At 49.5% G+C, this 22,458-nt stretch overlaps 1 protein-coding gene across 5 annotated transcripts in view; it reads left to right on the plus strand.

Moving 5' to 3' along the window:
* Window positions 1-22,458, plus strand: part of LOC147082087 (NACHT, LRR and PYD domains-containing protein 3-like) — a 113,120-nt gene that overhangs the window by 19,476 nt on the left and 71,186 nt on the right. For all 5 annotated transcript variants that reach the window (XM_085980459.1, XM_085980458.1, XM_085980456.1 and 2 more), the window contains exon 2: window positions 2,703-2,861. Coding sequence is in view for 3 of the 5 variants with exons in the window: in XM_085980458.1 (XP_085836584.1) it covers window positions 2,703-2,861 (159 nt within the window). In the remaining 2 variants the exon portion in view is untranslated. The remainder of the gene's footprint in view (window positions 1-2,702; window positions 2,862-22,458) is intronic.

Raw genomic sequence — 22,458 nt, forward strand, 5'->3', positions numbered from 1 at the left:
GGGGTGGAGGGCACGGTGGGTTCATCAGGTCCCGGGGAATGAGCTGAACCGACTCACAATACAGGGGCTGGTCCGGGGGTGGAGGGGGCGGTGGGTTCATCAGGTCCCGGGGAATGAGCTGAACCGACTCACAATACAGGGGCTGGTCCGGGGGTGGAGGGGGCGGTGGGTTCATCAGGTCCCGGGGAATGAGCTGAACCGACTCACAATACAGGGGCTGGTCCGAGGGTGGAGGGCACGGTGGGTTCATCAGGTCCCGGGGAATGAGCTGAACCGACTCACAATACAGGGGCTGGTCCGGGGGTGGAGGGCGCGATGGGTTCATCAGGTCCCGGGGAATGAGCTGAACCGACTCACAATACAGGGGCTGGTCCGGGGGTGGAGGGCACGGTGGGTTCATCAGGTCCCGGGGAATGAGCTGAACCGACTCACAATACAGGGGCTGGTCCGGGGGTGGAGGGCACGGTGGGTTCATCAGGTCCCGGGGAATGAGCTGAACCGACTCACAATACAGGGGCTGGTCCGGGGGTGGAGGGCACGGTGGGTTCATCAGGTCCCGGGGAATGAGCTGAACCGACTCACAATACAGGGGCTGGTCCGGGGGTGGAGGGTGCGGTGGGTTCATCAGGTCCCGGGGAATGAGCTGAACCGTCTCAATACAGGGGCTGGTCCGGGGGTGGAGGGGGCGGTGGGTTCATCAGGTCCCGGGGAATGAGCTGAACCGACTCACAATACAGGGGCTGGTCCGGGGGTGGAGGGCACGGTGGGTTCATCAGGTCCCGGGGAATGAGCTGAACCGACTCACAATACAGGGGCTGGTCCGGGGGTGGAGGGCACGGTGGGTTCATCAGGTCCCGGGGAATGAGCTGAACCGACTCACAATACAGGGGCTGGTCCGGGGGTGGAGGGCGCGGTGGGTTCATCAGGTCCCGGGGAATGAGCTGAACCGACTCACAATACAGGGGCTGGTCCGGGGGTGGAGGGGGCGGTGGGTTCATCAGGTCCCGGGGAATGAGCTGAACCGACTCACAATACAGGGGCTGGTCCGGGGGTGGAGGGGGCGGTGGGTTCATCAGGTCCTGGGGAATGAGCTGAACCGGCTCACAATACAGGGGCTGGTCCGGGGGTGGAGGGCGTGGTGGGTTCATCAGGTCCCGGGGAATGAGCTGAACCGACTCACAATACAGGGGCTGGTCCGGGGGTGGAGGGGGCGGTGGGTTCATCAGGTCCCGGGGAATGAGCTGAACCGACTCACAATACAGGGGCTGGTCCGGGGGGTGGAGGGGGCGGTGGGTTCATCAGGTCCCGGGGAATGAGCTGAACCGACTCACAATACAGGGGCTGGTCCGGGGGTGGAGGGGGCGGTGGGTTCATCAGGTCCCGGGGAATGAGCTGAACCGACTCACAATACAGGGGCTGGTCCGGGGGTGGAGGGGGCGGTGGGTTCATCAGGTCCCGGGGAATGAGCTGAACTGACTCACAATACAGGGGCTGGTCCGGGGGTGGAGGGGGCGGTGGGTTCATCAGGTCCTGGGGAATGAGCTGAACCGACTCACAATACAGGGGCTGGTCCGGGGGTGGAGGGCGCGGTGGGTTCATCAGGTCCTGGGGAATGAGCTGAACCGACTCACAATACAGGGGCTGGTCCGGGGGTGGAGGGGGCGGTGGGTTCATCAGGTCCCGGGGAATGAGCTGAACCGACTCACAATACAGGGGCTGGTCCGGGGGTGGAGGGCGCGGTGGGTTCATCAGGTCCCGGGGAATGAGCTGAACCGACTCACAATACAGGGGCTGGTCCGGGGGTGGAGGGGGCGGTGGGTTCATCAGGTCCCGGGGAATGAGCTGAACCGACTCACAATACAGGGGCTGGTCCGGGGGTGGAGGGGGCGGTGGGTTCATCAGGTCCCGGGGAATGAGCTGAACCGACTCACAATACAGGGGCTGGTCCGGGGGTGGAGGGGGCGGTGGGTTCATCAGGTCCCGGGGAATGAGCTGAACCGACTCACAATACAGGGGCTGGTCCGGGGGTGGAGGGGGCGGTGGGTTCATCAGGTCCCGGGGAATGAGCTGAACCGACTCACAATACAGGGGCTGGTCCGGGGGTGGAGGGGGCGGTGGGTTCATTGGCAGTTGGGACAGAAAATGGTGCATTTCCGCCCAGAGCAGTGAGAATGGGGGAGTCTCGGGAGGGCTGAAATTTACTGTGAGCAAAATCTCCAAACTGAACACACCGCCCCGGAACTGGGGATCTGAGGAAAATCTCCAAACTAAACAAACAGCCCCGCAACTGGGGATCTGAGGAAAATCTCCAAACTAAACACACCGCCCCGGAACTGGGGATCTGAGGAAAATCTCCAAACTAAACACACAGCCCCGCAACTGGGGATCTGAGGAAAATCTCCAAACTAAACACACAGCCCCGCAACTGGGGATCTGAGGAAAATCTCCAAACTAAACACACAGCCCCGCAACTGGGGATCTGAGGAAAATCTCCAAACTAAACACACAGCCCCGTAACTGGGGATCTGAGGAAAATCTCCAAACTAAACACACAGCCCCGCAACTGGGGATCTGAGGAAAGGGACAAAATCAAACAAATACTCGGCCTTAAAATTGAATTTTTAGTAAGCAGATAAGACATCTAAATGACATCATTTCACGCTTTCAATCAAAATTCTAATTTTCTGACCTGCCATAATTAGATCTCCCGGTGACCGATGGAGTGATTGAGGAAGCTGGAAGTAAACAGAGACTGCAGACTGAGGAACAACAGCCGGTGAACCAGCACAGGATTGTCAGAACACCAATCGGAGAGAACACTTCCGATTCAAAGAGCTTCCAGAGATCAACTGGGGAGAAAGGTAAGAGTCCCATTGACTCAGATACACTCTGGTCCTGGAGATGGACTGGGGAGAAAGGTCAGAGAGTCTCCCATTGACTCAGATACACACTGGTCCTGGAGATGGACTGGGGAGAAAGGTCAGAGAGGGTCCCATTGTCTCAGATACACACTGGTCCTGGAGATGGACTGGGGAGAAAGGTCAGAGAGTCTCCCATTGACTCAGATACACACTGGTCCTGGAGATGGACTGGGGAGAAAGGTCAGAGAGTCTCCCATTGACTCAGATACACACTGGTCCTGGAGATGGACTGGGGAGCAAGGTCAGAGAGGGTCCCATTGACTCAGATACACACTGGTCCTGGAGATGGACTGGGAAGAAAGGTCAGAGAGTCCCATTGACTCAGATACACACTGGTCCTGGAGATGGACTGGGGAGAAAGGTCAGAGAGTCTCCCATTGACTCAGATACACACTGGTCCTGGAGATGGACTGGGGAGAAAGGTCAGAGAGGGTCCCATTGACTCAGATACACACTGGTCCTGGAGATGGACTGGGAAGAAAGGTCAGAGTCCCATTGACTCAGATACACACTGGTCCTGGAGATGGACTGGGGAGAAAGGTCAGAGAGAGTCCCATTGACTCAGATACACACTGGTCCTGGAGATGGACTGTGGAGAAAGGTCAGAGAGTCCCATTGACTCAGATACACACTAATCCTGGAGATGGACTGGGGAGAAAGGTCAGAGAGTCCCATTGACTCAGATACACACTAATCCTGGAGATGGACTGGGGAGAAAGGTCAGAGAGAGTCCCATTGACTCAGATACACACTAATCCTGGAGATGGACTGGGAAGAAAAGTCAGAGAGAGTCCCATTGACTCAGATACACACTAATCCTGGAGATGGACTGGGGAGAAATGTCAGAGAGAGTCCCATTGACTCAGATACACACTGGTCCTGGAGATGGACTGGGGAGAAAGGTCAGAGAGTCCCATTGACTCAGATACACACTGGTCCTGGAGATAGACTGGGGAGAAAGGTCAGAGAGAGTCCCATTGACTCAGATACACACTGGTCCTGGAGATGGACTGGGGAGAAAGGTCAGAGAGAGTCCCATTGACTCAGATACACTCTGGTCCTGGAGATGGACTGGGGAGAAAGGTCAGAGAGAGACCCATTGACTCAGATACACACTGGTCCTGGAGATGGACTGGGGAGAAAGGTCAGAGAGTCCCATTGACTCAGATACACTCTGGTCCTGGAGATGGACTGGGGAGAAAGGTCAGAGAGAGTCCCATTGACTCAGATACACACTGGTCCTGGAGATGGACTGGGGAGAAAGGTCAGAGAGAGTCCCATTGACTCAGATACTCACTGGTCCTGGAGATAGACTGGGGAGAAAGGTCAGAGGGAGTCCCATTGACTCAGATACACACTGGTCCTGGAGATGGACTGGGGAGAAAGGTCAGAGAGAGGGTCCCATTGACTCAGATACACACTGGTCCTGGAGATGGACTGGGGAGAAAGGTCAGAGAGTCCCATTGACTCAGATGATGTCCCCACACTATTACTGCAGATTTGGTTTTCCCAATCTATACATAGCTTAAAATCCCCCATGATTACTATATTACCCTTGCTACATGCACTTCTAGTTCCCTGAATTATACACCGCCCTACATTACAACTACAGTTTGGGGGCCTATAATCACCTCCAACCAATGTTTTCTGACCCTTGCTGTTTCTTGGCTCCACCCAAACTGATTTATTTACTTTATTTTTGGAGCTAAGATAATTTCTCCCTCCTGTCTTTATCCCATCCTTTATCGATGTGAGACCAGAACTGTGCCCGGTACTCCGGTGTTGTCTCACCAAAGCCCTGTACAATTGTAGCAAGACTTCCTCACTGTTGTATTCCAACCCCTTGTAATAAAGGCCAACATGCCATCCGCCTTCTCAATTGCTCGCTGTACCTGCATGCTAACTTTGTTTCCTGTACGAGAACACCTAAATCTCTCTGAACACCAACATTTAATAATTTTTCACCATTTAAAAAAGGTTCTGTTTTTCTACTCTTCCTACTAAAGTGAATACGCACACATTTCCCCACATTATGTTCCATCTGTCACCTTACTGCCCGCACACTTAGACTGCCCATATCCCTTTGCAGGCTCTGTGTCCCCATAGCTTACTGTCCCACCTGGCTTTGTATCAGCAGCAAACATGGATACATTGCACTCGGTCCCTTCATCTAAGTCAGTAATATAGATTGTAAATAGCAGAGGCCCCAGCACTGATCCTTGTGGCACCCCACTAGCCTGCCAAGCTGAAAATGTCCTGTTTATCCCTACTCTGTTTTCTGTCAGTTAACCAATCCTCTATCAATGCTAATAGTCATAATGGCACAGAAGGAGGCCATTCGGCCCATCCAGTCCATGCCGGCTCTCTGTAGAGCAATCCAGTCAGTCCCATTCCCCCGCTCTATCCCCGTAGCCCTGCAAGTTTATTTCCCTCAAGTGCCTATCCAGTCTCCCCTTGAAAACATCGAGTGTCTCCGCTTCCACCACTTCCGTCGGCAGCGAGTTCCAGGTCCTCACCACTCGCTGTGTAAAAAGGTTTTTACTCACATTCGCCCCCTGTATCTCTTGCCCAAAACCTTAAATCTGTGTCCCCTAGTCCTCGTACCATCCATTAGTGGGGACAGCCTTTCCCTGTCTAGCCTATCCAAACCCATCATAATCTTGTACACCTCGATCAAATCACCCCTCAACCTCCTTTGTTCTAATGAAAACAAATCCAGCTTCTCCAACCTGTCCTTGTAGCTAATATATTGCCCTCACCCCCATGAGTCCTTATCTTGCATAGCAGCCTTTTATGTGGCACCTTATCAAATGCCTTTTAGAAACATAGAAGATAGGAGCAGGAGTCGGCCATTCGGCCCCTCGAGCCTGCTCTGCCATTCAATGCGATGATGGCTGATCATCCAAATTCAGTACCCTGTCCCTGCTTTCTCCCCATACCCCTTGATCCCTTTAGCCTTAAGAAATATATCCAACTCCTTCTCGAATATATTTAATGAATTGGCCTCCACTGCCTTCTGTGGTAGAGAATTCCACAGGTTCACCACTCTCTGGGTGAAGAAATTCCTCCTCATCTCTATCCTAAATGGCTTACCCCTTATTCTTAGACTGTGACCCTTGGTTCTGGACTCCCCGGCCATCAGGAACATCCTTCCTGCAACAAGTCTGTCCAGTCCTGTTAGAATTCTATAAGTTTCAATGAGATCCCCTCTCATTCTTCTAAACTCCAGCGAGTATAAGCTCAATCGACCCAATCTCTCCTCATACGTCATTCCTGCCATCCCAGGTATCAGTCTGGTGAATCTTCGCTGCACTCCCTCCATGGCAAGAACATCCTTCCTCGGATAAGGTGACCAGAACTGCACACAATACTCCAGATGTGGTCTCACCAAGGCCCTGTACAACTGCAGCAGGACATCCTTGTTCTGTACTCAAACCCTCTTGCTACAAAGGCCAACATACCATTTGCCTTCTGCACCTGCATGCTTACCTTCAGCGACTGGTGCACAAGGACACCCAGGTCTCGTTGCACTTCCCCTTCTCCCAATCTATTGCCATTCAGATCATCTGCTTTCCTGTTTTTGCCACCAAAGTGGATAACCTTGCATTTATCCACATTATACTGCATCTGCCATGCTTCTGCCCAATCACCCAACCTGTCCAAATCATACTGGAATTTCTTGACATCCTCCTCACGGCACACACGCCCACCCAGCTTTGTGTCGTCTGCAAACTTGGAGATATTACATCTAGTTCCCTCGTCTAGATCATTTATATATATTGTGAATAGCTGGGGTCCTAGGACCGATCCCTGCGGTACCCCACTAGTCACTGCCTGCCACTCGGAAAAAGAGCCGTTTATTCCAACTCTCTTGCTTCCTGTCTGCCAACCAGTTCTTTATCCAAGTCAGTACCTTGCCCCCAATCCCATGTGCCTTAACTTTACATGCTAATCTCTTATGTGGGACCTTATCGAAAGCCTTCTGGAAGTCCAAATACACCACATCCACTGGTTCTCCCTTATCTATTCTACCAGTTACATCCTCAAAAAATTCCAGTAGATTAGTCAAGCACGATTTACCTTTTGTAAATCCATGTTGACTTTGTCCGATCATATCACTGTTTTCCAAGTGCTCTGCTATTACATCCTTTATAATGGACTCTAGCATTTTCCCCACTACCGATATCAGGCTTACCGGTCTATAATTCCCTGTTTTCTCTCTGCCACCTTTTTTGAATAGTGGGGTAACATTAGCTACCCTCTAATCCATGGGAACTATTCCAGAGTCTATTGAATTTTGGAAGATGACCAGCAATGCATCTACTATTTCTAGGGCCACTTCCTTAAGTACCCTAGGATGTAGCTTATCAGGCCCTGGGGATATATCGGCCTTCAGACCCATCAATTTCCCTAACACCATTTCCCTACAAATACCGATTTCTTTCAGTTCCACCCTTTCATCAGACCCTATGTTCCCCGGCATCTCTGGGAGGTTATTTGTGTCCTCCTTTGTGAAGACAGAACCAAAATATGTATTTAGTTGGTCTGCCATTTCTTTGTTCCCCATTATAAATTCCCCCGATTCTGACTGCAAGGGACCTACGCTTGACTTCACCAATCTTTTTCTCTTCACATATCTATAAAAGCTTTTACAGTCAGTTTTTATGTTCCCTGCAAGCTTACACTCATATTCTATTTTCCCTTTCTTAATTAATCCCTTTGTCCTCCTTTGTTGAATCCTAAACTGCTCCCAATCCTCAGGATTATTGTTTTTTCTGGCCAATTTATATGCCCTTTCCTTGGGCCTTATGCTATCCCGAATGTCCCTTGTTAGCCACGGTTGGGTCACCTTTTTTGTTTTATTTTTATGCCAAACTGGGATGAACAACTTCTGTAGTTCATCCATTCGGTCTTTGAATGTTTGCCATTGCCTATCCACTGTCAACCCTTTGAGTGACATTCCCCAATCAATCCTACCCAACTCGCTCCTCAGACCATCGTAGTTTCCTTTATTTAAATTGAGGACCCTTGTCTCCGAGTCAACTACTTCATTCTCCATCTTAATGAAGAATTTGATCATATTATGATCGCTCCGACCCAAGGGGCCTCGTACAACAAGATTGCTAATTAATCCTTTCTCGTTACATAATACCCAGTCTAAGATGGCCTGATCTCTGGTTGGTTCCTCGACATATTGGTCCAGGAAACCATCCTGTAAACACTCCAGGAATTCCTTCTCCACAGTATTGTTACTAATTTGGTTGGCCCAATCTATATGTAGATTAAAGTCACCCATGATGACTGATGTGCCCTTATTGCACGCTTCTTTAATTTCCCTTTTAATGCCATCCCCAACCTCCGCCTTACTGTTTGGAGGTCTATAAACCACTCCCACTAACGTTTTTTCCCCTTAGTATTTCTCAATTCTACCCATACAGATTCCACCTCCTCAGAGCTAATATCCTTCATTACAATTGTGTTAATCCCTTCTTTAACCAGTAATGCTACCCCACCTCCCTTTCCTTTTTGCATATCTTTCCTGAATATCGAATACCCCTGGTGAGTTCCCAGTCCTGGCCTTCCTTGAGCCACGTTTCTGTAATCCCAACCAAATCATGTTTGTTTACTTCTATTTGCGCAGCCAATTCATCCACCTTATTACAAATGCTCCTCGCATTAAGACACAAAGCCTTCAGGCTTGTTTTTTTAATGCTCTTAGACCTATTAGAATTATTATTTACTGTGACCATGTTTGATTTAAACTGTTGATTTCTCTGACTGCCACTTTTGTTTTTCTCCTTCCTATCTTTTGCTTTTATCCTTGTTTCCCTTTCCTCTGTCTTCCTGCTCAGGTTCCCAACCCCCTGCCATTTTAGTTTAAACCCTCCCCCACAGCACCAGCAAACACTCCCCCCTAGGACATTGGTTCCAGCCCTGCCCAGGTGCAGACCGTCCGGTTTGAACTGGTCCCACCTCCCCCAGATCCGGTTCCAATGTCCCAGGAACTTGAATCCCTCCCCCTGGCACCATTCCTCTAGCCACGTATTCATCTGAAGTATCCTTCTATTTCTACTCTGACTAGCACATGGCACTGGTAGCAATCCTGAGATTACTACCTTTGAAGTCCTGTTTTTTAATTTATCTCCTAACTCCCTATATTCCGCTTTTTAGGACCTCATCCCACTTTTTACCTATATCGTTGGTGCCTATGTGCACCACGGCAACTGGCTGTTCACCCTCCCCTTCCAAGATGTTCTGCAGCCGCTTGGAGACATCCTTGACCCTTTCACCAGGGAGGCAACACACCATCCTGGAGTCACGTTTCCGGCCGCAGTAACGCCTATCTATTCTCCTTACAATTGAATCCCCTATTACTATAGCTCTACCCCTCTTTTTCCTCCCATTCTGTGCAGCAGAGGCACCCCTGGTGCCAGGAAGTTGGCTGCTGCTGCCTTCCTCTGCTAAGCCATCCCCCCCAACAGTATTCAAAGTGGTGTATCTGTTGGAGAGGGGGATGGCCACAGGGGACCCCTGCACTACCTGCCTGCGCCTAGTACTCTGCCTGTTGGTCACCCGTTCCCTTTCTTCCTGTCCAACCTCTACCTGCGGTGTGTCCAACTCCGTAAATGTGCTATTCACGATGTCCTGAGCATCATGAACGCTCCAGTATGCATCCAATCGCAGCTCCAGTGCCGCAATGCGGTCTGTCAGTAGCTGCAGCTGGATGCACTCCCTGCACATGTAGTTGTCGGGGACACAGGAAGTGTCCTTGAGTTCCCACATATCGCAGGAGGAGCAGATCATGGGGCCCGGCTGTCCTGCCATGACTTACCCTTTAATTAATTGAATTTAAATTAAATCAATCAATCCCACTAATTACACTACAGTTAACTGGTTTACCAGCAGTCCCTGCTACACTAGAGAGACCTTAGAAACTATAAACCAGAGTTAAAGTTTAAAAAAGAGAGAAATACTCACCAACCAATCACTTACCTGCTTCCTGGTGACGCCACAATTTGATTACTTTTTACCTCTCTTCCCCTGCTGTTGAATTGGTCGGGCCTCGTTCGCTGAATCAGCCGCCGCGCCCCAACTGCCGCCGGTTTTTGAAACTCCTCAGCTGCTCGCTCGCAGGTCCGCTCTGGTCGGGCCTCATTCGCTGAACAGCGGGAGGCCGAGGACAGCGCGGACCTGCGAGGAGTCGGCAGCAGTGAGGAGGCCGATACTTATCCGGCGAATTCCAAAAGAACAGCAAAATCAAGGAGTGACGTCACAGGACTGCAGGAAAGAGTCTGAGAGCGGGAGCAGTCAAACTACAACTGTAAAACCGCTAAAGTGACATCACAACCAGGGAAGGAGCTGATTGGTAAGTAGGACCTGGTGAGTATTTCTACAGTCCAGTCGTTAAAGTAAAAGTAAGGTCTCTAGTTTAGCGTAAGTAGTGTTTAAAGGGAAGTAAGGTCCCTAGTGTATTTAATATTTAAAGGGAGTAAATTAAGGGTAGGACTTGGCAGAGCAGCTCAGCAGTGTGGAGTGCTCCTCCTGTGCTATGTGGGAGGTCAGGGACACTTTTGGTGTCCAGGGCGAACGTGTGCAGGAAGTGTCTCCAGCTGCAGCTACTTGCAATCTGCGTTTTGGAGCTGCGGCTGGAGTCACTGTGGAGCATCCGCGAAGCTGAGTTCTTCATGGATAGCTTGTCAAACGACATCGTCACACCGCAGGTAAAGAATGCACAGGCAGACAGGAAATGGGTGACTGCCAGACAGAGTAAAAGAACTAGGAAGGCAGTGCAGGAGTCCCCTGGGTCCATCTCTCTCTCCAACAGATTTTCCGTTTTGGATACTGCTGGGGGAGATGCTTTCTGAGGGGAATGCAGCAAGAGCCCAGTCCGTGGCACTACGAGTGGCTCAGCTGCACAGGAGGGGAGCAAAAAGAGTGGGAGAGCAATAGTGATGGGGGATTCTATCATAAGGGGAACAGATAGACGTTTCTGTGGCCGCAGACGTGACTCCAGGATGGTATGTTGCCTCCCTGGTGCCAGGGTCAGGGATGTCACTGAACGGCTGTAGGGCATTCTGAAGGGGGAGGGCGAACAGTCAGAGGTCGTGGTTCACATTGGTACCAAGGTCATGGGTAGAAAGCGGGATGAGGTCCTGCAACAAGAATTTAGGGAGCTAGGTAGCAGATTAAAAAGCAGGACCTCAAAGGTTGTAATCTCTGGATTGCTCCCGGTGCCACATGGTAGTGATTATTATAGGAATAGGTGGATGGAGCAGATGAATGCGTGGCTGAAGAGTTGGTGCAGGAGGGAGGGCTTTAGTTTCCTGGATCACTGGCTCTGTTTCTGGGGAAGGTGGGACCTGTACAAGTCTGACGGGTTGCACATGAATCGGAACGGGACCAACATCCTTGCAGGGAGGTTTGTTGGTACTGTTGGGGGGAGTGTAAACTAACTTGGCAGGGGGATGGGATACGGAGTGGAGCTATAGTAGGGTGTGATGCACAGCCAAATATAGAGGAAAAAACAAGAGCCTGGAAGGCAGAGCAAATATGTAATGGCACAAGGGAGTATGGCAAGGCTGGATGGCATTTATTTTAATGCAAGGAGTCTTGCGAGTAAGGCAGATGAATTCAAGGTGTTGATGAACACATGGGAGTATGATATTGTTACTATCACAAGAGACATGGTTGAGGGAGGGGCAGGACTGGCAGCTCAGTATTCCAGGGTATAGAATCTTCAGGCAAGACAGGGGGGGGTGTAAAAGAGGAGTGGGTGTTGCAATATTAATCAAGGAGTCAATTACTGCTGTAAGGAGAGATGATATCTTAGCAGGTTCTCAATGATTTATCTCCAGAAGGTTCCTGAACACCGGCGCTAGACTGATTCACCTGTAGATCATTGGTTTACCACACGCTCCATTTTTAAACGAGGGGGTAACATTTGCAAATCCCCAGTCCTGTGGCACCACTCCCCTATCCAAGGAGGATTCAAAGATTGTGGCCAGAGCCTTCCTTCTCTCGGTAACCCAGGATGCATCCCATCCAGACCATGACACTTCCACTTTGAGCGCTGTCAACTGTTTCACTACATCCTCTTGGTCTATTTATATCCTGTCCAATTTCACTACCACCCTCTCCTTCACTGTAACATTGGCAGCATCCTCTTCTTTAGTGAAGGCAGATGCAAAGTACTCATTCAGTACCTCAGCCATGCCCACTGCATCCACCAGAAGATTGCCCTTTTGCTCCTTAATCATCGCACCTTTCCATTGACTCTCCTTTTAGGCTTTACATGTTTAAGAAAGATTTTAATGTTCCCTATTCTATTCCCACTAATCTTTCCTCAGTTTTTCCGTGCCCCTCTTAGTTTGTTTTTGATTTCTCCTCTGTACTTTCTGTATTCAGCTTGATTCCCTACGGTGCTGCTGTTGTTGTCGTGTGTTTATTATACCAGAGTCTGCGTGTGTCAAACAGCAGAAAACTCCATCTTACAAGGTCTCAAATTGGGTTATAACTTAATGCCGGCAAATAACATCAACTTAAGTTTGGAGAAATTACTGATCCGGGACTGAATCACTTTCACATTTCCCCAGTGGGGAAAGGGAAGGACGCTGACTGAGAGTTTGTTAGACACACAGCGGGACATGTGCACACGTGGAGAATTATAATTGTAAAACAGCAGTCAGATCAAACCAGTTATGTATTTGTAATTTCCAGATATTGTAAGACCCCTAAAGATAGTACGTCACCAATCTGCTTAAAGTTACACCACTGTTAATATTAGTGGAGCAGTGGTGAATGTCCTCGCCTCCTACAGTGCTCATTAGTCAAGTGCTGACACCATGAGCCATGTCCTCGGCTTTTATTTGCTATTCCTCTTGTAATAAAGCCAAGAAAGTTATGTTAAATTGTTATAAAAGACTGGTTAGGCCTCAGCTGGAGTATGGTTTGCAATTCTGGGCACCACACTTTAAGGAGGATATCAAGGCCTTGGAGATGGTGCAGAAGAGATTTGAGAGAATTGTACTAAGGATCAGGGACTTCAGTTCTGGGGAGAGGCTGGTTTGTTCTCTTTAGAGCAGAGTTGGTTAAACGAAGATTTTATAGAGCTGTTGAAACTCATGATTGGTTTTGATGAGTAAATAAGGAGGAACTGTTTCCATTGGCAGAAGGGGTCAGTAACCAGACGACGCAGATTTAAAGTGAGTGGAAAAAGAGCCACAGGCGAGGTAACATTGTGTTGCACAGCGAGTTAGTGAGATCTGGAATGCATTGCCCGAAAGGGTGGTGAGGTAACATTGTGTTACACAGCGAGTTAGTGAGATCTGGAATGCATTGTCCGAAAGGGTGGTGAGGTAACATTGTGTTACACAGCGAGTTAGTGAGATCTGGAATGCATTGCCCGAAAGGGTGGTGAGGGAACATTGTGTTACACAGCGAGTTAGTGAGATCTGGAATGCATTGCCCGAAAGGGTGGAGGAAGCAGATTCTGTTGTAACATTGAAAAGGGAATTGGATAAATACTTGAAGGGAAAACATTTACAGGGCTATGGGGAAAGAGAGGGACAGTGGTAATAATGGGATAGCTCTGCCAAAGAGTCAGCACCGGTGTGATGGGCTGAATGACCTCCTGTGCTGTATCATATTATGGGTCTATGATGCAGCCTCGCCCAGTCAATGGAGGTGCCTGATGGGCTGAATGACCTTCTGTGCTGTAAAGTCTGTGAGTTGTTTAGTTAATTAATACACAGACTACCAGAGTAACTTAAAACAGGACTTTACTATTCGAAGGTCAGGGCGAATCTGCCAAATAAATCCTGACACAGCACTTATATACCGGTGTGGTCACCGTCAGTATTACAGTATACAGAAGCCAACAAAGTAGTGCCACACCTAAAATAGTTCTCTTAAAGGTGAACGGTTACATACAATGGTTTTCTTAAAGGTAGACGGATACATACACTACAATCCTCCCTTTTTAGCTTACAACATACTTAGTCCCCCATTAAACATAACATATATTCAACTTCATGTAAAACAATTCACAGGTATAATCTATGCGGGAAACAGTTTATAGATTCAGTCTCTGCGGGAACAGTTCACAGATTCAGTCTCTAGTCTTGACTCGGTCCGAACAACATCTTTGTGGTGTAGCCGGTTCACATTGCTAGCGTGACTCATCCAATAGTCTTTCCCTTGACTTAACAGCTTGAACTTCCATCCTGCTGAACCAGCAGTGCTGACTTTTACAAACAGCTGGACTGCCTTGGTAATTTTTCCTACTTGCCAACTGATTTGGCTCCCTTCGTAGGGCCCACGTACATGATCTGGTAGAAGTGATAATGATTTAGATGGTTATCACCTTCTGCTTCGTCTTTTTCTTTTCTGCTTCTTGGAGACTCTCGGGGCTCCCTTATCAGCTGCCAGCTGTAGCGCCACCATCTCCCTATGTTTCTTAGACTTTAAGTGCTTCATCCTGATTTCTGCACTTTGGGAGTTTTCATCACAAGCTGGGCAGACCAAGTCCTCGTAATATTCCGTGTCACTCAACAGGTCATGGTAATATTTGGTGTCGTCCTGAACTAGTCTAGCGAGAGGGCCTGCTACTTCTTCCTCACCCAACTGGACGTTAGCCGACTGTTCCCTCCCTAGACATCTTTCCTGAAGAGACTTCTTCATGCGTTCATATTCATCCCGCTCTTCCTGGGTTTCCTGCAAATCCTTCACTAATGACCTCATTTGTGATTTCAATACTTCCCCTTCCATCGGGGATTGATTGATCGGGCTATTCAATCCTTCTACTGGAGCAGCTGTTTCAACATTCTGTTCACATAGACGTGATTCAGCGTACTTTTGGCATCCCAGTAAAATCTGTGTTGCAACCTCAGCTATTTCCATAACTTTTGAGAGCTCCGAACTCCTTCCCTTTGAAGATTGAAGCTCGTGTTCAGATTGTTCCCATTGCAGAGTCTTGTCCCTCAGCATATGAAGGAGTTGGCTGACTGTTAACTCTTCCACGGGAACACTGTGGATCAGAGTCTTCTCCATTTCATCCACCTTTTCCTCCAATGCTTTCACCTTCTTTTCCTCTTGTACTTTGGCTTTCAGTGCTCGGAGAAGTTGCGCCTTGATGCTCTCTAGCTCATGTTCAGGGGCCATTCTTACAGTCTCTGTGTTTCTTACAGTTTCCTTTTCTTCCACTGAGAGGATTCCCAGTTGAATCTGTTCTTCAAGTTGTTGAACCTCGGTCATTGCCGCCTCATATTTGTCTTGGGTTTCCTTCAATATTTTTGAGTTCTTGGACATCTTGTCTTTCATGTTCTGCCATGTCTTTCACCTCTAATTTCTCATCTATGGATGGAGCTTCTATCGATGAGTCTGTCTTGGCCTTGAGCTCATCAAGAATTTCCTGCAGCCTTTGGACTTCTTGCTCATGTTCAACCTTTAGTTGCTCATATGCTTCTACTGAAACTAGCTTTTCGGAGGTTGCCGAGTTAATCCCCTCCAGGATTGTAGCCTGGGCCTGTTCATACTGTTCCTTCAACTTCTCAAACTCTGCTTGTAAGGAGTCGTAGAGAAGAACGGGAATAAAATCCTGGCTTCCTGAAGATTCCTCTTCATTTGCTCCTTCCTGCAAATATTCTAACTCCTGAACAGCATAAGGGAGATGTGATCGGTAATTGGTCACAATGGCTCTATGGTCGCTCTCTGCTTGAGCTAGCTGCTTCTGTTGTCTTTCCAGATTCTCCCATTCGGTGTCATAGAACTTTTTCATTGTTTTCATCTCTTGTTCGAGACGGTAACTCACTTGTTCTACTTGCTGTCGTAATTTGAAATAAAGTTGAGTCCGAGCTCGGTGTTCGTCAGTCATGGATATGTCCGTAAACTGAACAGACTCAGAATTCTCTGTCAAACTATGTTGTCGTTGTTCGGTGGAGTTCTGTTCTGAAACTTTGTTCTTCTCTGGAGCATAAGCCTTTATGCATGCCAACTAAGGTTGGAAGAACGAAGGCAAGTCCATTTTAGCCTTGTCTTTCATATTTGGGTTGGTCTTATCGTCATCCGTTTCAGAATCTGAGCTGACTGTCTGCACTGAGTCCTCACTCGTTATGGCTTTTAGATAGTGCCATTCCATGTCTATTTTCTTGATCCACTCCCGTCCCAGAAGTGGTGGTCCTTCCTCAGGTAGTACGTATAAGTTCATTCTTGGGTGTTCTTTACCCCCATCTCTCACCTTGACTCTTATCTTCCCCATGGGGTATACTTTATGCCCCGTGTATGTCTGCAATACGAACTTGGTATCGCTTAAGGGTATATGTGAGAATAGCCGGTGGTAATCCCTTCGATTTATGACTGATAGAGCTGATCCAGTGTCCAACTCCATTTTCACTTGGACTCCAGCTATTTTTAGCATGACCCAGATAGTTTGTAGGTCAGCTTCCTTACTCACATTGTGAATTCTCAGACTGCCCAGCTCCTGGCCGTTTGGGTCTGAGTCTGAATTCTGTTCGTCTGAACTCTTCTCAGCCACCTTGTGTACCTTGTTGTACTTTTCCTGTGATGGCTTCCTTTGGTTGTTGGTCTTCTTCCCTGACCGGCATACCTTAGCTATGTGACCCAGTTTGCCACATTTCCTACATTCCTGGTTCTTAAACCAGCATTGGTTCTGGTCGTGTGTTGTCTTCCCATAACGATAGCATTTTGTTGTACTCGAGGTAATTTGATCCACACTGAGTGCCGCTGCCTTCAGCTGCATTTCCGCAGTTCCCTTCGCTGCGGCTTCGTGCGATGCTGCAATAAGGACAGCCCTGTCAAGTGTAAGGTCGTTCTCTTCGAGTAGTCGCTTTTGCGTTCCTTCCTTTGACAACCCGCACACGAACTTGTCTCACAATGCCTCTGTCAGATTCCCTCCAAACTGGCAGTGTTTCGCTAGTCTACGCAGTTCGACCAAGTATTCTGCGTTGCTTTCGTCTTTCCTTTGCGTTCTCGCATAGAATTTGAATCGTTCCGCCAACATCAACGGTGTGGGGTTCAAGTGATCCTTCAGAACAGTCACAATATCATCGAAAGTCTGATCCGCCGGTTTAGCTGGTGCTAGTAAATGCTTCAAGAGCCCGTATGTCTTCGCGCCCATCGAGTTTAGCAAGGTTATAGCTTTGTCATCTTCTATTTTATTGGCCTCACAATAGATCTCAATGCGTTCCACATACGTGGCCCAGTCTTCTACCTCGGAATTAAAATCGTTGATGTTACCACACTTAGGCATCTTCCTCTCTCCCTGATAACACCACGAATTATTTCTTTTCTTTTTTTTTTCCAAGATGGCGGTTCCCGCGAAAATGGCGGTTTCCCGCGCTTATCTTCTCTCCCCGCCCACTTCAATGGCGGTTTCCCGCTTCTGTCTTCTTCCCCGCCTAATGGCGGCTTCCCGCGTTTCTTCCCTAGCGGGAGGGGTACACTTTCCCCACGGGTGACGGCCGCTGGCTTTCAGGTTCACAGCCTGCGCGTCGGCTTCAGTGCTTTCCCTTTTCTCGGTAGGGCAACCGGCGCTGGGTACACCCCGTTGACGGCGAACAGTTTCAGCCGCTGGGCTGGCTCTCGCTCGGTTCCCCTTGCTCGGGCTCTGTCTCTCTCCCGCTCGCTCGGCTCTACCGGCGCTGGGTACACCCCGTTGACGGAGAACAGTTTCAGCCGCTGGACTGGCTCTCGCTCAGTTCCCCCTTGGTCGGCTCTGCCTCTCCCGCTCACTCGGCTCCCAATCGCGCCTCCCAGCCCTCTCGCAGTCCGGTGCTTCCCTCCCCGGCTGCGGCTGAGTTTATCTCTTCCCGCGCCTACGCTCCCGGTCGCAGCGCTTCGTGGCTTCGGTCGCTGCCCGGCCTTTTTCGCCGGTCGCGGTCTAGCTGTCTCACGACGCCGTTGCGTCCCCCAGCCTGTCTGTACCGCGGCTTCCTTGCTCCACGCTGCCCCAGTCTCGGCGCCTCTGGACCCGACTTCTGTCCGGCTCCTTTCCCCCTCGACCGTGGTCGAGTGCACCGCCCTTATCCTCCGGTTATTCTTTTTACTTTCCCTTACTCACAGTCACCGTGGCCGCCTTGCTTCTCGTGCTGATCGGCTCACTCCTCACCGTGGCAGAAGGGACAGTCAGTGCCTGTTGCTGATGGAAGTCTTTGTCTCTAACTTCTTCTTCCTTTCTAGTTCTGCAGCCTCGAGTTTTCTCCCAGCAGAACGACGAGGGCGGTTGCCTCTTCTCGACGCTCGTTAACTGTTTCGGAAGTATTGTTGCCGCAGGGTACGATCGGACTCGTCGCCACTGTAAAGTCTGTGGGTTGTTTAGTTAATTAATACACAGACTACCAGAGTAACTTAAAACAGGACTTTACTATTCGAAGGTCAGGGCGAATCTGCCAAATAAATCCTGACACAGCACTTATATACTGGTGTGGTCACCGTCGGTATTACAGTATACAGAAGCCAACAAAGTAGTGCCACACCTAAAATAGTTCTCTTAAAGGTGAACGGTTACATACAATGGTTTTCTTAAAGGTAGACGGATACATACACTACATGTGCTGTATCATATTATGGGTCTATGATGTAGCCTCGCCCAGTCAATGGAGGTGCCTGATGGGCTGGATGACCTTCTGTGCTGTATCATATTATGGGTCTATGATGTAGCCTCGCCCAGTCAATGGAGGTGCCTGATGGGCTGGATGACCTTCAGTGCTGTATCATTTTATGGGTCTATGATGCAGCCTCGCCTAGTCAATGGAGGTGCCTGATGAGGCGATCTCTGCACCGAGATTTCAATGCCCCGGCAAATCCCAAGAAGCAGATATTGAAACAATCCAATCTGCCTCCGGCGCTACAGTAATCGGTTACTATGCACCAGAAGCAGCATCGGTTCAATATTGGCCAACAATATAGGTGTGGATAGAAAGACAAAAGTTAACCCATTGCTGGAGATTTGCGATCTGCGATCAGGGAGCTAGGACAGGAAGCACACAAGGATCAGTTTTATGGGATGGACAATGGAGGCCATGACATGGAAAAGGATGCCAGATGAGACTATCGAATGCTGTGGGAAGGTGAATGATGGACAAGGAAGGGTTACACACCATGGTCACCGTCACAGAGATTGGAGTTTGTGACAGTTCGGGGCAGATTAGATTTACATCGAAACTGCAGCAGAGAAACAGTCCATTCGGCTCAAGTGGTCTATGCTGTGTTTATACTCCACGGGAGCCTCCTCCCACTCTCATTACATCTTGACACTGTGTCCACATAGACGTTCGAGGGCGTTAGACTCGTGACACCAATATTAAATAACATTCAGAACGCCGGAGAACCCACCCTCCTGGAATGGATTGAGCAAGTTTGTCGCAATCCCCTCACTTCAGAACACAATGAGCTCATTCACGTTGGACCTAAAAAGGATCGATCAGAGAATGTTCTAAATGGTTAGAAGTTAGGAACTGTGGATGGGCAGAGAGAACGAGGGGTCCACGTAACCTTAACCGCAGAGCGAGGCCGTTCAGGGGTGATGTTAGAAGTTAGGAACTGGATGGGCAGAGAGAACGAGGGGTCCACGTAACCTTAACCGCAGAGCGAGGCCGTTCAGGGGTGATGTTAGAAGTTAGGAACTGGATGGGCAGAGAGAACGAGGGGTCCACGTAACCTTAACCGCAGAGCGAGGCCGTTCAGGGGTGATGTTAGAAGTTAGGAACTGTGGATGGGCAGAGAGAACGAGGGGTCCACGTAACCTTAACCGCAGAGCTCGGCCGTTCAGGGGTGATGTTAGAAGTTAGGAACTGTGGATGGGCAGAGAGAACGAGGGGTCCACGTAACCTTAACCGCAGAGCGAGGCCGTTCAGGGGTGATGTTAGAAGTTAGGAACTGTGGATGGGCAGAGAGAACTAGGGGTCCACGTAACCTTAACCGCAGAGCGAGGCCGTTCAGGGGTGATGTTAGAAGTTAGGAACTGTGGATGGGCAGAGAGAACGAGGGGTCCACGTAACCTTAACCGCAGAGCGAGGCAGTTCAGGGGTGATGTTAGAAGTTAGGAACTGTGGATGGGCAGAGAGAACGAGGGGTCCACGTAACCTTAACCGCAGAGCGAGGCCGTTCAGGGGTGATGTTAGAAGTTAGGAACTGTGGATGGGCAGAGAGAACTAGGGGTCCACGTAACCTTAACCGCAGAGCGAGGCCGTTCAGGGGTGATGTTAGAAGTTAGGAACTGTGGATGGGCAGAGAGAACTAGGGGTCCACGTAACCTTAACCACAGAGCGAGGCTGTTCAGGGGTGATGTTAGAAGTTAGGAACTGTGGATGGGCAGAGAGAACTAGGGGTCCACGTAACCTTAACCACAGAGCGAGGCCGTTCAGGGGTGATGTTAGAAGTTAGGAACTGTGGATGGGCAGAGAGAACGAGGGGTCCACGTAACCTTAACCGCAGAGCGAGGCCGTTCAGGGGTGATGTTAGAAGTTAGGAACTGTGGATGGGCAGAGAGAACGAGGGGTCCACGTAACCTTAACCGCAGAGCGAGGCCGTTCAGGGGTGATGTTAGAAGTTAGGAACTGTGGATGGGCAGAGAGAACTCTGGGTCCGGGTACAGAAATCACTAGAAGCTAGTGGATAGGGACCAAAAATAAGCAAAAGTCTAATGGAATGTTGGGCTTTATCTGGCGGGCTGGATTACAAAGGGGTAGAAGTTCTGCTCCAGCTGTACAGAGCTCGGGTTAGACCCATTTAGAGAACCGCACCTCGGCAACAATATCTTGGCTTTGGAGGTGGTGCAGCTCAGATTCACCAGAATGATCCCGGGGCTAAAAGCTTTAAATTACTGGAAACTGCCTGGTATCCGGCACTGACTGGACCGAGTTGGTGCCGTCCCCTCAAAACTGCCGGACAAACCAGCGCTAATGTTAAAACATCGAGCTTTTCAGCTCCGTGTGAATCAACAAACCCTGTTGTTTAGCAACAGCTTCAAAACAGTCGGCTGCAGCTTAAAAGCGTCTCTAGCTGAAGCTGTTGCTTAGCTACAGACCTTGCAGAGCCTGACTGGGGGGAAAAAAAGCAATGAGAAGTAAAAAAACTGATCGGAAACGGCTCCTGAATTTTGCCAGTAGATAGAGCTTTCCGGACTTCCGGTTAAACGAAAGTTTCCTGTATGAGGATAGATTACACAGACGAAGCTTTTATTCCCTTGATTATACAAAGTTACTGGGTGAACTAATTGAGGTGTTTAAGATGATCAACGGAATTGTTAGGGCAGAGAGTTAAACTATGTCCTTCGGTGGACTAGTCCAGAAAAAGGGGCATAACCTTAACCGCAGAGCGAGGCCGCTCAGGGGTGATGTTAGAAGTTAGGAACTGTGGATGGGCAGAGAGAACTAGGGGTCCACGTAACCTTAACCGCAGAGCGAGGCCGTTCAGGGGTGATGTTAGAAGTTAGGAACTGTGGATTGGCAGAGAGAACGAGGGGTCCACGTAACCTTAACCGCAGAGCGAGGCCGTTCAGGGGTGATGTTAGAAGTTAGGAACTGTGGATGGGCAGAGAGAACGAGGGGTCCACGTAACCTTAACCGCAGAGCGAGGCCGTTCAGGGGTGATGTTAGAAGTTAGGAACTGTGGATGGGCAGAGAGAACGAGGGGTCCACGTAACCTTAACCGCAGAGCGAGGCCGCTCAGGGGTGATGTTAGAAGTTAGGAACTGTGGATGGGCAGAGAGAACTAGGGGTCCACGTAACCTTAACCGCAGAGCGAGGCCGTTCAGGGGTGATGTTAGAAGTTAGGAACTGTGGATTGGCAGAGAGAACGAGGGGTCCACGTAACCTTAACCGCAGAGCGAGGCCGTTCAGGGGTGATGTTAGAAGCTAGGAACTGTGGATGGGCAGAGAGAACGAGGGATCCACGTAACCTTAACCGCAGAGCGAGGCCGTTCAGGGGTGATGTTAGAAGTTAGGAACTGTGGATGGGCAGAGAGAACTAGGGGTCCACGTAACCTTAACCGCAGAGCGAGGCCGCTCAGGGGTGATGTTAGAAGTTAGGAACTGTGGATGGGCAGAGAGAACGAGGGATCCACGTAACCTTAACCGCAGAGCGAGGCCGTTCAGGGGTGATGTTACAAAGCATTTCTTCAGACACAGTGTAGTGGAAATCTGGAACACTCGCCCTCAAGAAGCTGTTGAGGTTCGGTCAATTGAAAATGACAAAACTGCCATTGATAGATTTGTGTTAGGCAATGGTACTTAGGGATATGGAACCAAGGCGGGGAGATGGAGTTAAGATACAGCTCAGCCATGATCGAATTGAATGGAGGAACAAGCTGGAACGAATGAGCGGCCTACTCCTGTTCCGATGTTCCTGTGCCTCTATTTATAAAGCCAATGCTCCCATATACGTTTCTAAAAGCCTTATCGTCCTGTCCTGCCACTGTCAAAGATTTCTGTATCTATTCCCCCAAGTTTTACTGTTCCTGCAACCCCTTTAAATTGTACCAGTTGGTTTAAATTGCATCGCCTCATTCTTCCTTCCAAAA

The sequence above is a fragment of the Somniosus microcephalus genome, unplaced genomic scaffold (assembly GCF_052327205.1).
Source record: "Somniosus microcephalus isolate GS21.2 unplaced genomic scaffold, FLI_Smic_1.0 scaffold183, whole genome shotgun sequence".
In the NCBI taxonomy this organism is placed as follows: Eukaryota; Metazoa; Chordata; class Chondrichthyes; order Squaliformes; family Somniosidae; genus Somniosus; species Somniosus microcephalus.